This window comes from Phocoena sinus, chromosome 4 (assembly GCF_008692025.1).
Source record: "Phocoena sinus isolate mPhoSin1 chromosome 4, mPhoSin1.pri, whole genome shotgun sequence".
Classification (NCBI taxonomy): domain Eukaryota; kingdom Metazoa; phylum Chordata; class Mammalia; order Artiodactyla; family Phocoenidae; genus Phocoena; species Phocoena sinus.
This window is the reverse complement of record NC_045766.1, coordinates 71,305,235-71,321,229: the sequence shown is the minus strand read 5'-3', so window position 1 is coordinate 71,321,229 and position 15,995 is coordinate 71,305,235. Positions and strand designations below refer to the sequence as shown.

At 36.2% G+C, this 15,995-nt stretch overlaps 1 protein-coding gene across 5 annotated transcripts in view; it reads left to right on the top strand.

Annotated features, from left to right (window-relative positions):
- ACAP2 (ArfGAP with coiled-coil, ankyrin repeat and PH domains 2) overlaps positions 1-15,995 on the top strand; it is a 158,481-nt gene that overhangs the window by 132,004 nt on the left and 10,482 nt on the right. For 4 of the 5 annotated variants that reach the window (XM_032629593.1, XM_032629590.1, XM_032629589.1 and 1 more), the window contains 8 exons: positions 4,988-5,196; positions 5,538-5,607; positions 7,359-7,450; positions 9,182-9,366; positions 10,520-10,612; positions 11,672-11,859; positions 12,288-12,397; positions 13,683-13,793. In XM_032629593.1, the coding sequence (XP_032485484.1) occupies positions 4,988-5,196; positions 5,538-5,607; positions 7,359-7,450; positions 9,182-9,366; positions 10,520-10,612; positions 11,672-11,859; positions 12,288-12,397; positions 13,683-13,793 (1,058 nt within the window). The remainder of the gene's footprint in view (positions 1-4,987; positions 5,197-5,537; positions 5,608-7,358; positions 7,451-9,181; positions 9,367-10,519; positions 10,613-11,671; positions 11,860-12,287; positions 12,398-13,682; positions 13,794-15,995) is intronic. The other variant, XM_032629591.1, reaches the window with a different exon arrangement.

Below are 15,995 nucleotides of genomic sequence, written 5' to 3'. Positions count from 1 at the left end.
TTAGTATTCCTCCTCTCCAATTTCTTTGTTTTCTTTTTCTGGAATTTCTGGACTGGTCTTATGACTTTCTTATTTTTTGTGTTTTTTGTTCTGCATTCTGGGAGATTTTATCAGTTAGTCTTCCAAACCTTCTATTGAATATTTCAGTTCTGCTAGCACATATTTAATTTCCAAGAGATCCTTTTTGTTTGCTGAATGTTTGTACATATAAACCTGTTCTTTTTTCATATATGCAGTGTTAGAGTTGTGGTTCTTAATCTTGACTACACATTAGGATAACACAAGAAGCTTTAAAAAATCCCAGTGCTTAGGTCCCACCCCAGAACAATTGAATGGAGTTGGGACCCAGGCATCAATATTTTTAAAAGCTTTCTAAATGATTTCTGTGTATAGACAATGTTGAGAACCATTTTATTAGGGGCTTTCCTTGGCTTTCTGGTAATCTGCTCATGGTTGCAAGATAAGGACTAACCTCTTCGGAAGCTCTGAGAACGCAGTTAGGACTTCGTTGACTGTGAGCTTCAGCAAAGTGTGGACCATTTGTTGAGGAATAACCATAGTTAGGGACTTTGGAGTCTTTTCAGCTAAGATTCCCCAGAGAAGACTCACCAATCTCCTGCATAGGGATAAGGGCCTGGCTTGGAGCTAATTGCTGGGGATCGCAGCATTCGGTGTGTATACATTAATTTAATCCTCTGCCTTCCACCTTTTAGGTAAACCCCATCCAGTCACTTTCTGTTTTACTTTCCCAGAGAATAAACCTCTAGTCATTTGTGTGTCTTTGTAGAGAGCAGTCCACTAATGGCAGTGTTGGGGAGGGCACCTTCGATCTAACTGCTTCTTAAACAATCAGTCCTCCTACTTTCATCCCCACTTCTGAGATAACTGGTATAAATCCTTGAGTCATTTGAATATTATGTGATATAAATTGATGGACTCCTGGATTTTTCTTATTATTTCCTTAGATTTTACCTTGGTCTACTCAGTTACCATTCATCCAGCCACTCTTCAGCTCCCCAAGTTTTGTTGCTCTTATTTTCTTTCCTGTTCTCCCTATTCTTGTGGATAAATGTCTTAATTTTTTAAAATAAAAAAGCTTAAGTTTTTAAAAGTAGATTACAGATATCATGTCATTCCACACTTAATAGTAATTTCTTAATATCGTCTGTAACCCAGTCTATATTCATGTGTCTTCAGTTGTCCTAAAAATGTCTTTTACAACCTGTTTTACAAAGTAGGATCTCTTCTATGACTGGGCATTGCATCTGGTCTTATGTTCCTTGTCTTTCCATCTAGAACAGTTCTTTTTTTTTCATAACAATGATGTGCTGAAAAGGTTAGGCTATTTGTTCCTATAGAATTCCTTCTCATAGATTGCAACATAGATAATGTGTATTCTTCATGCTGCAACAGGAGACATACAATATTGTTATCCAGCCACTGTTAATGCGAAAATGTTCTGTGTGAACATGAAGCAGATACATTGGATTAGGGAGATGACAATATGATCCCTCCATTGTCATGTTACATTTCCTTTTTTGTTCCCAGTCTACTTTGTTATTTTGTGTAACAAAATCTACCTTGTGTTACTTTGACCCTATAAGATCTATGCTCCATCAACCATTCATCTAATAGTTTTATAACTGAATTTGTAATTTCATTAGGAATTGCAAAATGATGATTTTCTAATTCTGTCATCCCCGTCTGAATTCCTGTGTGAAATACAGGTTTTCTTCATCAACGGAGCTATTTAGTTAGTTTAATAAAATGCTTAATTTTTTGCTTTTAATTACCACATTTGGTTGATTTATTAGCTACCTTAAGTGGGGACAGATACATGTTTTTTGGGATATCATTATACACTCATGGATTTTTGGTAAATACAGTGGGTCCCAATTAATTGCGGTAATTACTCTTTTTTCATACTCAGATTATCACAACTTTGTCCATTAAGGGCTCTGGGTAATTGCCTTTAAAAAAATTCTCTAGTTTTTAGCGGAGTTTTGAGAGGGAACAAATTTAGGTGTGTATCCAGATCATCTTGATGAAGGAGCTAGTGGTGTTGCTGAAATACCTATGTTAGCAAAATCATACACCAGAAACAGCAGGGATTACAGGAAAAATAGGGATAGGGCCAACCTAAAAAACCGTGTAAGTTTGTAACTTGAATAATTTTTGGAACTTTAGAATCTCAGTAAAAATATTGGCTTGGCCAAAAAGTTCGTTTGGTTTTAAGTCAAGATAAAAGACACATTTTTCATGAAGAACTTTATGGAACAACTTATTCACTACCGAATGAGCTTTTTGGCCAACCCAATATTAGCCTAGTTAAATTCCTAATAAATGAACACTATAATATAGAATACAGATAGGACTTAACTTTAAAAATTGGTGAGGATAGCTTAAAGGAAGGGTACAGAAGGGTTGAGGCTTTGGTGATATATACAAAATACATAAAGATCAGAGAGAATGGTGCAGTAAACACTTTCAAGTCATAGCACATGGCCAAAATGAGCCAAGAAGAATGGGGAGATGGGTGTCCTTTTCAGTCCTGTGTTCCTTGAGGTGGCCAGCCCAAGTTCTGCTGTGTTAGTGTACTTTGCTTTCAGCCAAAAGCATTAGCTAATAAAGAAAAAATTGGGACTGAACCAACATGATTTCTGCATTATATTGACATCCTTTCTCTATATGATAATTGCTTATGAGCTAATTCACATTATCAAACATGTTTTAGTAAAGCAGATTTTATTTCTTTTTTTAAAAAATTTTAAAGTAATCTCAAATTTATAGAGAAGTTCCAAGTATAATACAAACAATTTTTTCCCCTGAACTGTTTCAGAGTAAGCTGCTAACATATGCCCCATCACCCATTATTAATTTAGTGAGTAATTCCCACAATTAGGACATTTCTCCTGTATAAGCATAGTACAGTCATCAAAATCAAGAAATGAGCATTGATGCATTACTTCCATTTAATTCTCAAATATCATTGTTTTAACAGTTGTCCCAGTAATGTTCTTTACAGCAAAAAGATGCAGTTCAGAAGCACAGGTCTCTTTTAGTTGTCATGACTCTTCAGTTTCCTTCAGTTAGGAATAGTCCCTCAGTCTTACTTTGACCTTCTTGACCTTGGTTGTATTCAAGATTACAGATTTCTGTAGAATGTCCCTCATTGTTGGTTTGTTTACTCACAAGGTTATGCACCTTTTGTAGGAATGTTGTATAAATGATGCTGTGTTCTTCTCACTGCATCCTTTCAGGTGGCACAAGATTTTGATTTGTCCCGTTATTGGTGATGTTAACTTTGATCACTTGAGTAAGGTAGTGTCTGCTAGACTTCTCTACTGTAATGTTATCTTTGTAATAGTATTTTGTATGTGGGGGGGGGGTACTTTGAGACTGTAGATATTCTGTTCCTCATCAGGCTTTAAATTTTAAAATATAATTATATCAATATAGGCCTCTATTTTATTCAATGTATTATAATTCATTACTATCATTACTTGTTTTGTTTCTCAAATTGACCCAAGTTTGGCCAATCCAGTGGAGCCCTGGATTCTGTATCCTTTTGACATGTTCCCAACAATCTTTGAGTTGTTCTCTACTTTCTAACATGATGAGATGTTCCGAGTTCATCTTCTTGTAGTTTCTCTGTACTAGCCTTGAAATCAGTAGTTTCTGCAAACTGCCCTAGTTCTTTTTCGTGGAGAATAGTTTGTAGAAACCAAGATAAGGGAATATACATGTATATGTACACATTTACATCTGTATAACTTTATGTATCTATTTGTATTGAAACCATTAGGGCACCTGTTGGTATCTCCAGTCCTAATTTAATATAACAGGGTTTGTTCTAACTCTCTCCCTTTTTATATAAATGAGCCCTTTCTCTGCAGTGAGAAATCTGGCTCCCATTTATTTTTAGCAGGTTTAGTTACATAATCAGTTCCCCTGTATGTGACCAATATCCCTTCCCTGCTGCCATTTCCCACCTGCCAGGCTCTAACATCTCTCACTAGGTGGCACTCCCACTTTGTAGTTCCTCTCTATCCTCAGGCTCACATTTCCTTTGTTGGGCTGTCTCCCTATGCAAATACCCTCCTTCTGCTGCTTGGGAACAGCAACCTGCACAGGGTCACTCTCATTTGAGGGTATGCTCCTCACCCAGCTGAGTCCTCTCTGGCATACTGTATCCCCACACTTTCTTTGCTTAGGCCCACCTAACGGCTATTGAATTGAGTTTTCAAGAAGGGCAAGACAAGGGCCAAATTATATTTCTGTTGATTTTATACTAAAATACTGGCTTGTTGAAATATTTTTAAACGAGAAGACTTTTTAGGTCATATCTTTAATTGCTTAGGATCCCCAAGCTACATGTTTGTATTTGGTCGTTATTGGTATAGACTTTGTTGTTCACTTAAAAAATTAGCTTTTTGCTTATCTACCACCTTTGCTTTTCTCCTCGTTTCGCCTGAGATTTTAGACATCGTGCATTCTGTTGTTGATTCACTCGTAATTATAATTATGCAATTGATCTCCTCATTAGTAAAAGGCCATATCATTTTCAGTAATTCACTGCAGTAATTGAAACAACTTGCTTGCTGTTCATTGAATACCTTGGAAAAACTTGGTATAAAATAGTATTTATTTTATTCTTGAGTCTTTATAGTCTCACGTGTACTCTCTCTGTCTCTCATCCTGCGTGTTAATTTACTGTTCCCCTTTCTCTTTGCCATTTTATCTTGTACATACATTCATTGTATCGGGTTATTTTTCAATATTAATGTGTTTCTCCCCACAAGACTAAAGGCCAATTGATGGAGGAAACTATATCTTTTCATCCTTGAATCCCCGGTGCTTAGAACAGTGCCTGGCTTAGGCCCATAATAGGCCTTCAATTTGTTGATTAGAAGCATTTGTTTGGAGCATGCAGTGTGCAACGTAGTATTACAATCCTTTTTTTTTTAATAATTCTTAATTCTTTTAGAAGCTGGATAAGAAATCATCTCCATCCACGGGAAGCCTGGATTCTGGAAATGAGTCAAAAGATAAATTATTGAAAGGAGAAAGTGCATTGCAGCGAGTCCAGTGTATTCCTGGCAATGCCAGCTGTTGTGACTGTGGTCTGGCAGACCCACGGTGGGCCAGCATCAACCTGGGCATCACCCTGTGTATCGAGTGTTCTGGGATTCACCGGTGGGTAGGCCTGCCCAGGATGAGAGACTTCTTTCCGTTAAACACATATTGTAAATTACTGTGTCTCATTGGTTAGAGGACCTTTCCCACTTGCCTAGTTTGACTGCCAGTGTGTTTTTGAATCTTTTATGAAGTGGATAAAATTCTGGTTGGTGAAGTACGTTTGAGGACTTTGATTCACCATTCATTATTAACTAGAAGATCTACCCCTATTTATGTATGTGTTGAGGCCTATATTAGAGACTATGTCACATTAAGAGAGAAAAATAACTTGCATAATGTGCAAATAGAGACTTGAAAGTTTTATATATTAATGCAGTCTTTTTTTTTTCCCCACTTAGGAGTCTTGGAGTTCACTTTTCAAAAGTACGATCTTTAACTTTAGACACCTGGGAGCCTGAACTTTTAAAGGTAAAATGAATATTTGCTTAAAAATATTTTATGTTTTCACATAAAAGTCAAGATTTTATTTATTTATTTATTTTTTTGCCACATAGCTGTGCAGGATCTTAGTTCCCCTACCAGGGATTGAACCCGTGCCCCCTGCAGTGGAAAGGCAGAGTTCTAACCACTGGACTGCCAGGGAATCCCCCAAAGTCAAGATTTTAGAATCTGGTTTTACAAATGTGTGAGTTTCTCAGTGCTAACAGTGAATTAAATTGTATTGGAACATATCTGATGTTATTTTGGCAAATCTGATGTTTTGTTATTGGTTTTTTAAATTGCTAAGCTTATTATGTAGCACTCTTAACTCCATGTCAGTTCACTTTTTTTTTTTTTTTTGCGGTGCGCGGGCCTTTCACTGTTGTGGCCCTCTCCCGCTGCGGAGCACAGGCTCTGGACACGCAGGCTCAGCGGCCATGGCTCACGGGCCCAGCCGCTCCGCGGCATGTGGGATCCTCCCGGACCGGGGCAAGAACCCGTGTCCCCTGCATCGGCAGGCGGACTCTTAACCACTGCGCCACCAGGGAAGCCCTGTCAGTTCACTTTTTAAGGAAACCAGCACCCTGCATTTTTATGTTTTCTCACAAATTATCTTAGATTCTGTGCCTTAATTTTATATTTTATAATTACATAAATTCTTGTTAAAAATATTAGATATTGCTATAGTGAGCTGCGTGATGGATTGGTATAGCATGTCATTATCATTGCATATTTTAGCATAACACATTTGCAAATTTACATTTTTAAGGGGTAGTAGTCATCAGACTAAGACATCCTTTTACCTGTGTAAGGATTCATATCTATGAAAATGTCATAAATGATTTTATATCACAACTGGGTTTTTAATATTTACAAAATTTATACTGGTTAATAGTATGCCCATTTTAATTCCCACCATTTAGTTTACCATACTCTAAAAAATATACGTTTGTTTAAAGGTTGTAGTGTATCCTACATTTATTTCTGTCTGAAAATTTTGTTCTTAATGTGCTTGTGTTTTTATTTCAATCCATAAATAAACCAATAATTCTGTCAATTAAGTAAAGTAAAAAGTTTTCTTTGTGGAATCACTGTGGAAACGTCTAAATGAAAGTGATTAAGTTGGCTCCTGTGGTAGAGCCCTATTTCGATAGATTCCATAAATTGTTATGAATTCAAAGGAGAAGAAAGTGGGGGGTGGGGGCTAGCAATCTAATTTCTGCATCAACTTTGCGTGTAGATATGAACTCAGTGGATTCAGTTTAGAAGCTTTGGTTGAAACACAACTGTCTGATACATTTAAAAAATATTGAGACTTAAAAAAATATTTAGAAATACTTATAAATAAAGTGTAAGGAGAAAATAGTTTGCTTCAATTCTGAGTTGTTTAAACCTTACCGTGTCTGGACTTAGGCTTCTTTTTTCAGTTAACTTAGCAAATGTTGTGAATGTGTAGCCTTGTGCTAGCCACAGTAAGGGATAGAAATCTGGTAGAAGATGGGTGAGGAGAAACGCTTTCTTGAGGAGTAGTAATCTTCTAGGGGAGGTATTCTGGTGAAGAATGGCAAAATGGTGATATTGCTCTCAGTCCTTGTCTCCTTTTGTTTTAAATTTAAGCATCTTTGTGAAATGAGCATTTGTAGAACATGCAAAAAGAACTAAGTAGCTCTGTTTGCTTAAGGATTTATACAGTGTTTTTTAGGAAATTATTGCTTATTTTCTGTCTTTCTGCCAAACAGCTTATGTGTGAGTTGGGGAATGATGTTATGAATAGAGTTTATGAAGCTAATGTGGAAAAAATGGGAATAAAGAAACCGCAACCAGGACAAAGGTACTGTTGTGTTAATGTGTTACCTCATTCCCCCCCCCACCATCTTGAATATAGCTGTTACTTTATTTCACTTTAATTGATATGTATTATTGAAGCAGACTGTTCAGAAGAGATCATTACTGCTTCTGTTAAAATGTGGCTGTGTCTCTCTTGGGTTTGTTAATTAGATAATTATATTTTACTAGTCAGATAATAAATTATAGTCTCCAGATGAGAGAGAATCTTAAAAATTAAGGCTCCGGGGCTTCCCTGGTGGCGCAGTGGTTAAGAATCCGCTTGCCAATGCAGGGGACACAGGTTCGAGCCCTGGCCCAGGAAGATCCCACATGCCGCGGAGCAACTAAGCCCGTGAGCCACAACTACCGAGCCTGCGCTCTAGAGCCTGTGAGCCACAACTACTGAGCCTGCATGCCACAACTGCTGAAGCCTGCACGCCTAGAGCCCGTGCTTCACAAGAGAAGCCACCACAATGAGAAGCCCGCACACTGCATTGAAGAGTAGCCCCCGCTCGCCACAACTAGAGAAAGTCCGCGCACAGCAACAAAGACCCAAAGTAGCCAGAAATAAATAAATTAAAAATAAATTAATTTTTTAAAAAAAGGCTCCACATAGGAATATAAAAACTCTTAGCAGTTAAAGGAGACAAAGTTCTGTTAGTGGCAGGCCTTTAAAAAGAGTTAATCTGTTCATTAATGTCTCCAAGGATCAAGTTTCTACTACCTACAATGAATAGTATCACATTGTTTGACTTCGTTCTGCAAATATTTGTTAATTATGTATTTCATACATGGCATTATTATATTGAAGAATTACAGATGAAAAGGGTAGCTTCTGGTAGGGGAGAGTACTTACTTAATTGCTCTGTTTGAAATTTTACTTCCAATTCTATTTATGGAGACTCCAAACGAAGTGGCCGCCTTCAAGGTAGATAATTAGTTTTGTTGTTCATGTTATTTTTAGACTTTATGATTCTTTATATTAGGTATTAAATTTTTATTTGCCATAATCCTATGTTTGATTATATTTTTATGATAATTAATACTTTTTAAAAGTTATTGCCCTCTAAACCAATACCACTTAAATCAGATTCTTATTTTTTTGCTAAAGCATGTCTGTTTGAGTATTTCAGACCTTGAGATATCCTATTTTAGCCAAAGACCTAGGCATTTTAGAAAGATGTAAGTAAGAAAAGGTATAGAACAAACTTGGTGTTTTATAGTTGTATCATAAATCAAAAATTTTAAATGTGATACCTTTTTTGGTCCCCCTTAAGTTAGAAATGCTATGTTGTTTTGAAGTAGTTGTCTTACGAAGAATTATGGTCATGACTAGTGATAGTTCAGTATGTGACATTATTTATCGGAGTAAAACTGGAATTAAAGTTAACTTATGTAAATTTTAATAGTTTCTTGGTAATGTTTTTCATTCTGTAAAAAGCAAAAGAGAATATGTATGGGAATGAATGAGCATAGAAATTAAGACAATAAGAGAGTGCCATGTTAATACTTGTGATTTTTCATTTTATTGTTTGTTTTTCATTTAAACATGAAATCATAGTTCATTAAATATTGGGAAGGAAAACATGTTGTAGAATGTTGCAAATTCAGTTTTAACTAGTATGACATTTAGTGACTTTCTTTGAAAAATTCAATATGTAATGGCTTCTTTTCAGTATTAGCCATGCTAAGAGATTAAGCAGAACATCATGACATTTTTATGTATACCAACCAGACAGGAGAAAGAGGCGTATATCAGAGCAAAATATGTGGAGAGAAAATTTGTGGATAAATATTCTATATCATCATCACCTCCTGAGCAGGAAAAACAGATTGTCTCCAAAAGTTGTGAAGAAAAGAGGCTGAGCATTTCTAAACTTGGGCCAAGTGAACAAGTTAGAGCATCTCCCCAAAGTTCAGGTATTACGGTTTACTTGTTATCTATATAAATATTTTCTTAAGCTGAAGTCACTTTCTTAATCTCTGAATTAGTAGCTGTTGTAGATTTTTTAAATGCTAAAAACTGTTTCCTTCTGTATATCCTACAGAAAAATTGGATTTCTCTGTCTATAAAACAGTTAAATTTAAGTAGTGTTCTGATAATTCACATTTCTAGGTACACTTGACCCTTGAACAACTCGGGGGTTGGGGCACTGACTCTCCGATCAGTTGAAACTTCTCATATAATTTGTAGTTGGCCCTCCATGTATATGTTTCCTCCATGTCTGCTCTGCAGTTCCTCTGTATCATTGGTTCTGCATCCGTGGATGCCACCAATCCCAGATCATGTGGTACTGTAGTATGTAGTATTGAAAAAATCTGAGTATAGGTGGACCCACGTAGTTCAAACCTGTGTTGTTCAAGGTTCAACCATAATGTGTATATTCTTAAGGAATAAAACTGCTTAAAATGAAATGGGAGATGGGAATTGCAAATCTGTCATGCAAAAAGCCCTAAATATCTGATTAACCACCTAATAGCCTTCCTGTTTTTTCCTCCTAAATTTTTCCCAGTAACGTTTTTTCCTGCCCTTTTCCCTTCTTATGGCCTGCTTTGTGCTTTGCTAACTTGCATGTCCCCAGTGATTGCTGTAAATAGCGACGAGGCCAGGAGGGAGTCTCTGTTCTGTCCTGATGAGCTAGATTCACTCTTCTCCTACTTTGATACTTCTTCAAAACTACGTAGTAGTAAGTACTACTCTTGTGGAGCATTCCAAGTCTGTGCCCGTGGTCATTGTGCGGTGTGGCCATTTCTCTAGATGTTACCCATTGTCTCAGAATTACACATTACTTACAGTCATACGATAAATTAACTCTTTACTACCCCTGACACATTACGGGGTAATGAGATATGTTGCGACTCTGAAAGTAAGTTTATTGCCAGGCTTCATGACTGATTCATATTTTGATACGTGAAGTGTTCCAAAGGATTAAAATTGTCGTAAATTTATTCTACTGGTGGTGGCTGAGATCACGTTGATGTATCAGAGCTCATTTTAAAACCTCATTGATTGTGGGACTTTTTTTCTTAATGGTGCAAACTTTAATCACTAGCTGGTTTTTCTTTAAAACAGTCAAAAGTAATGACAGTGGAATCCAGCAGAGCTCTGATGATGGAAGAGAATCTTTACCTTCCACAGTGTCAGCCAATAGTTTATATGAGCCGGGTGAGTTTTGGTGAAATTCCATGTTAATTGGTATTGTTTGCTGAAAAATGCATGTGGAAAATGCCAAGTTTGATTAAATAGTTTCTGAAGGAACTGGTTAGTCTTTTAGAAGGTACTAAGGGGCAGTTAATACTGCTGAATGAGAAAGCAGCTATTTTCATATTTGGAAGTTCTCTCTTAGCTGTACATTTTTCTGAGCCTCAAGATATGTGTCAATAGCTAAGGATAATTTTTAATCCACGTGAACGGTATTTCTTACTACCCATTATCTTTTTTTGTGGCTGTCTTTTCTTATCAGGAGAAAGAGATCAGCAAATCCCCCACATCCCCCCTCAAGTTAGGTTTTTCTTCTGACCTGCGCTTTCCTCCTGTATTCTCTCCTTTATGATCTTAGTGGTTATGATCTTGCAGAATACTCAGGATAGTAAGCATTCTTTAAATTATTTGAATTGCTTGTACTGCAAATTGTGATGATGGTATTGGACCATTCTAGGAATAAAGTGAGGTTTGGTCTAGTAGTGAAATCCTTTAGGGGTTCTTACTGCCTCTTCTGAGTCTCTTAAGTCCAGGCTTATACTCATATATACCTAATTTTAATCTAATACAGAGTAATTTACCTATCCATTGGATACTGGCAAGACCATAAAGGCCTGGTGTACTAGTCGATGTATTTATAAGAGAAGAAGGTTGTGGAGAGTGATTAGTCTACAGGAAATAAGATTCCTTTGTGAACATCTCCCATTAGCTCATTTTGTTAAACTAGTGGTTTCTTATGTCACAACTTTCATACTGTGATACAGGTAAGAGTTCGCCTTTTTAAAAAGCTGTGGTAAGATACACATAACATAAAATTTACCATCTTAACAATTTTCAAGTGTACAGTTCAGTGGCATTAAATCTATTCACACTCTTGTGCTGCCATCAGCACCATCCATCCACAGAACTCTTTTCATCTTACAGAACTGAAATTCTGTACCTATGAAGCAATGACTCCCCATTCTTTCCCTCCCTCCTTGCCAAGAGCTTATTTTTATTGATGTATTTGTGTTTGCTTTTCAGAGACAGAAAGGCAGGATTCTTCTGTGTTTCTCGACTCTCAACATCTTAATCCAGGACTCCAGCTTTATAGGGCTTCGTATGAAAAAAATCTTCCTAAAATGGCTGAAGCTTTGGCTCATGGCGCAGATGTGAACTGGGCTAATTCTGAGGAAAACAAAGCAACACCACTTATTCAGGCTGTATTAGGGGTATGAATTTGTAAATTCAGGTCTTCAGTGGTAGTAGAGCATAAAATAAAATGATAATTCATTTTGAGCATAGCTTTAACATTATTGTTTGCTTTAAGAGATGGGATAGAAAATAGAAGCAGCAGCTAGTAGTGATTTCTGAACATCACTTTGTGTAAGCTCAATTTTTTTTCTTAATGAGAGAGTTCTAGTAATGAAAGTAGTGGGTTTTGCTAGATCACAAACTGCAAATTGAATCCCAGTTAGAAGTAGTTCTTGGGAAGAAAATAATATAATTTATCATTTTTCTGCTTTTTGCAGGGGGGTATTTTCTCTTTTGGGGAAAATACAATAGAAAGGCTATTAGAGTAAAGTAAATACTCTGTTAATAGAAATATATTGTTGTTTGTTTGCTTTCTCTCCATTGTTATCTTCTTTTTTCCTCTAAGGGCTCTTTGGTGACATGCGAGTTTCTCCTTCAGAACGGTGCTAATGTGAACCAGAGAGATGTGCAAGGGCGGGGACCACTGCACCATGCCACTGTCTTAGGGCACACGGGGTAAACTAGTGCTTATATATTTAAGTAGATTTTATTTGAAAAATTTATTTTGAAATAATGTTTTGCTCTTTCTCAGGTTAAGATTGTTAGCTAGAGCTTATAAAGTTATACTTTCCTTGACTTATACTCTCATGCTGGAACTGAAAATTTTTTAAAATTTCATTCAGAAAAAAGATATGGTTACTTTTCAGATAAGAAAATTGCCAAGCTTACTTTGAACTTTACTAATTCTTTATATAGATCTGTTTTAGTATTTAAAACTGTGGTGATTTCATCAGACAACTTAAGTCTGTATTTGTGTATATTTACGCATGTACATACATTATGTACATAGCACATACATTTTGGGAGAGTTTTGTAACTTTGTAAATTTTAGTTTTCCCACAAGGTAGTTAATTCTTAATTTGTGCTATTGATGTGTGGCTTCTGGAGCAATATTTAGATTCACAGAACAATAAAGCCGTAAAAATGGGCTTTCTACTAGAGGGTACAAATAAAGTCAAAATATTGGCCTTATGTAAAGTTTGTGTCATAGGTCATTGTTTTTCAATAAAACATCTCAGGATCTCCAAGTCTTATTACCTGGACAAACAAGAAACTGTCCTTTTTTAATGTTTATTTTATAGCATCTTCTATTTTCATCATAGCTTATTTTGTTTCCCTCTATTAGCAAGAAGATTCAGTTCAATAACTTTATCATAAAAACTTTTCTCTACTTAAAAATGGTTGTATTTAACTCATCCTTTGTATTTTCTTCATAATCATAATTATTCCCATTTTACTTTATAGACTCCATTTATTCATTTTTTTTCATTTTTTTTCATTTTTTGTCAGTTTCTTCAAGTTATGAATATTTGTGGAATACAGCGGCAAGATTACTTCCCGCTCGTTGCTGTTGTATTATCGTTAATGTATTATGATGTTAACGTTGCCTTGGCTTTCTTCTTTCCCAGATAATGACCTTGAGTGATTTTTGTTTTATTTACATTTATAGTTATCTGTGTACATCTTTTTATGATATTCTTGGAGGGTAGGGACCATAATTTACACATCTCACTATGCTGTATATTATCAGGTTAAATGTGAAAATTTCATAAGATTTATAAAATGTTGATCATGGTAGATTTTTATTATTAGAGTCAATATTCAATAAATCTTTGTAGCATGAATCAAGAATTTCCTAATGAAAATGTTATTTCTTTAAGTAGTGCTTTTTATTTCTTAAGGTGAATACTAATTTTTTTTCTTATCGGCAGTATCTCATAAACACTGTTCCCTTAAACAGGCAGGTATGTTTATTCCTAAAACGAGGTGCCAATCAACATGCCACTGATGAAGAAGGGAAGGACCCTTTGAGTATAGCTGTGGAAGCAGCCAACGCTGATATTGTGACCTTGTAAGTGTTTTCTTTTCACTTGATTATTTTCCATACACCGTATTACTTAATACAGTGTTTAAACGTAGAGTTTCGTGTGTAGGCATGAAATTTAAACTTGGTTCTTTACTAGAAGCCATTTACTTCTCTAAGCACGTTAAATGTATGAAGCACTTTACATACATGAACTTACTTGGTTCCCACCTCAACCCTGTGAGGAAGGTTTTATTATTATCAGCCTCATTTTATAAGGAAGCCAAGCCACAAATAATTTGAGAAGCTAGTAAGTGGTAGGGCTGGGATTTGAAACCAAGAATTCTGGCTCTAAAACCCATGTGCTTAGCCACTTCTGTTATACTGCCTGGCCAGTAGGAACAGAAAATCAGTAACTTTTCTGATTCTTTAACTCTCAGTACAGTACTGGGGTGGGAGTTGGATTGGTATAGTAACAGGCAATTTTTCGACTACCTCAGGAATCAGAGGATTATAAGCAGGGAAGCCAACTGCATTGATGTTAGTAACTTTTGCAGCTGCATTTCCTTTGGGCAGTGATAATTAGGGGACCTGTTTGTACTTATTTTTTTGAAGAACTATTCGTATGAGTCCTCTATTTTGAGGTAAAAATATTTGTTTTGGAATGTTCGAATACAATTTAACATGACCTACTAAAGAGAGAATCTTGAGGTCTTTATTTGATTTTCATCTTAGATCAGAGTTGTTCATTACACTTGGAATCTAGGAATGTGGTTGTCACCTACACTTTATTGTTATGTAGGGAGTCTCAAGCATATGTTGTATGAATCGCTTATTCAGTCTATTCTGAATGAAGCCCAGGATTGCTGATTCCCTGTTAAATAAGTAGAGATAGTTCCATCTACACTACTGAATTTTAGTCACTTACAGATAGAAACTCCCTTGACTGTCTTGAACTCCTGAGCTCCCACTGAGAATTCTTGACTTGCCATATATCACCCCTCCCTGACCCCTGCCAGATTAAAACAAAACGAAAAAACAAAAGAGCAAGACATATTTTCTCTGTACTTAGCTTCTTTTCCTCACTGGAGGGGTTATTGTTATTATGGAAACTATTGTGGGAAAATTTAGATCTATTAAATCATTATAGACTTAAAACTGGAGAAAGATAAGTTATTAAAGAAAAGATAGGAGTGATATACAGAGAAATTAACCCTGGCTGCAGCTTCCCAGGCAATTCTTACAGTAATGGGCCTTCTTCCCCCAAAATATGGTCCCAAATTGTCTTAAGTTTTCTCATTTTACTTTGTATGAGGACGTCAGTTTCACTTACAATTTTTTGAAACAGGCATCCTCTGTGAAAAGTCCAAATACCAAAAAGGGAGACTTATCTTGCTATTATTAATTCACACAATGGTTGGAAAGGAAATGGCAGGGAATTGTGGTGCTTTGAAGATAAGAAAAGCCCATGTCAGATGCTGCAACTGCCAGAGAGAGCACGCTAGAAGAGGGTGACAGCAGTCTGGGAAGGCGTTGAGGATTTGGCGGCCTGGAGGACAGGCAAGAAGTACAGAGTAGGAGAGGGGCACCACGGGTAACATTTGCCTGTTTCAAAATGTTGCTTAAAGTCAGTAAGAAAATGAGAGGAAATTCTTGTTTCCTTAATCCAGTGCTACAGGTCTTCCTGCTGCCAGGATACATAACCCAAAAAAGAATGTATATAATCAATATGGTAACCATGCAAAAATCTTGGTAACCTATGGTCACTTATTATAATGTCTGTAGGTCAGAATATATCCCGAGTATTTATAGATAACACATGCTGTTTATACATCTGGAACTACCGTACCTCAGGGTGAACCAGAATGAACTTATGACAGGCTATTGCTTCCATTCTATAGAAGCAGTAATTTCAGCAGTTGGCATTTAAAGTTTGACAGGTTGCTTTAGGAGCCAGGAATTCTCTGTGTCTGGAGGAAGTAAGCTGCTAGAGGTGCTGCCAGGAGCCTGCTTAAACCGAAGTGAAATGCCCTTGTTAGAAGTCTTTTATTGTCTTCTCTCATGAGAATTGTATAAGATAAAATACAGTATCTCAGATTGCTGGGCCTGATAAACTAAAAGTACTTTTGTTTCAGTGGCAAATACTGGTAAAAGAAAAAATTACATGAATACGTCTTAGCTGCATATGTAATTCATTAGTTTATGAATATTTATACTGTATAACTTATCTAAAAAATTCTTTTATTTAAT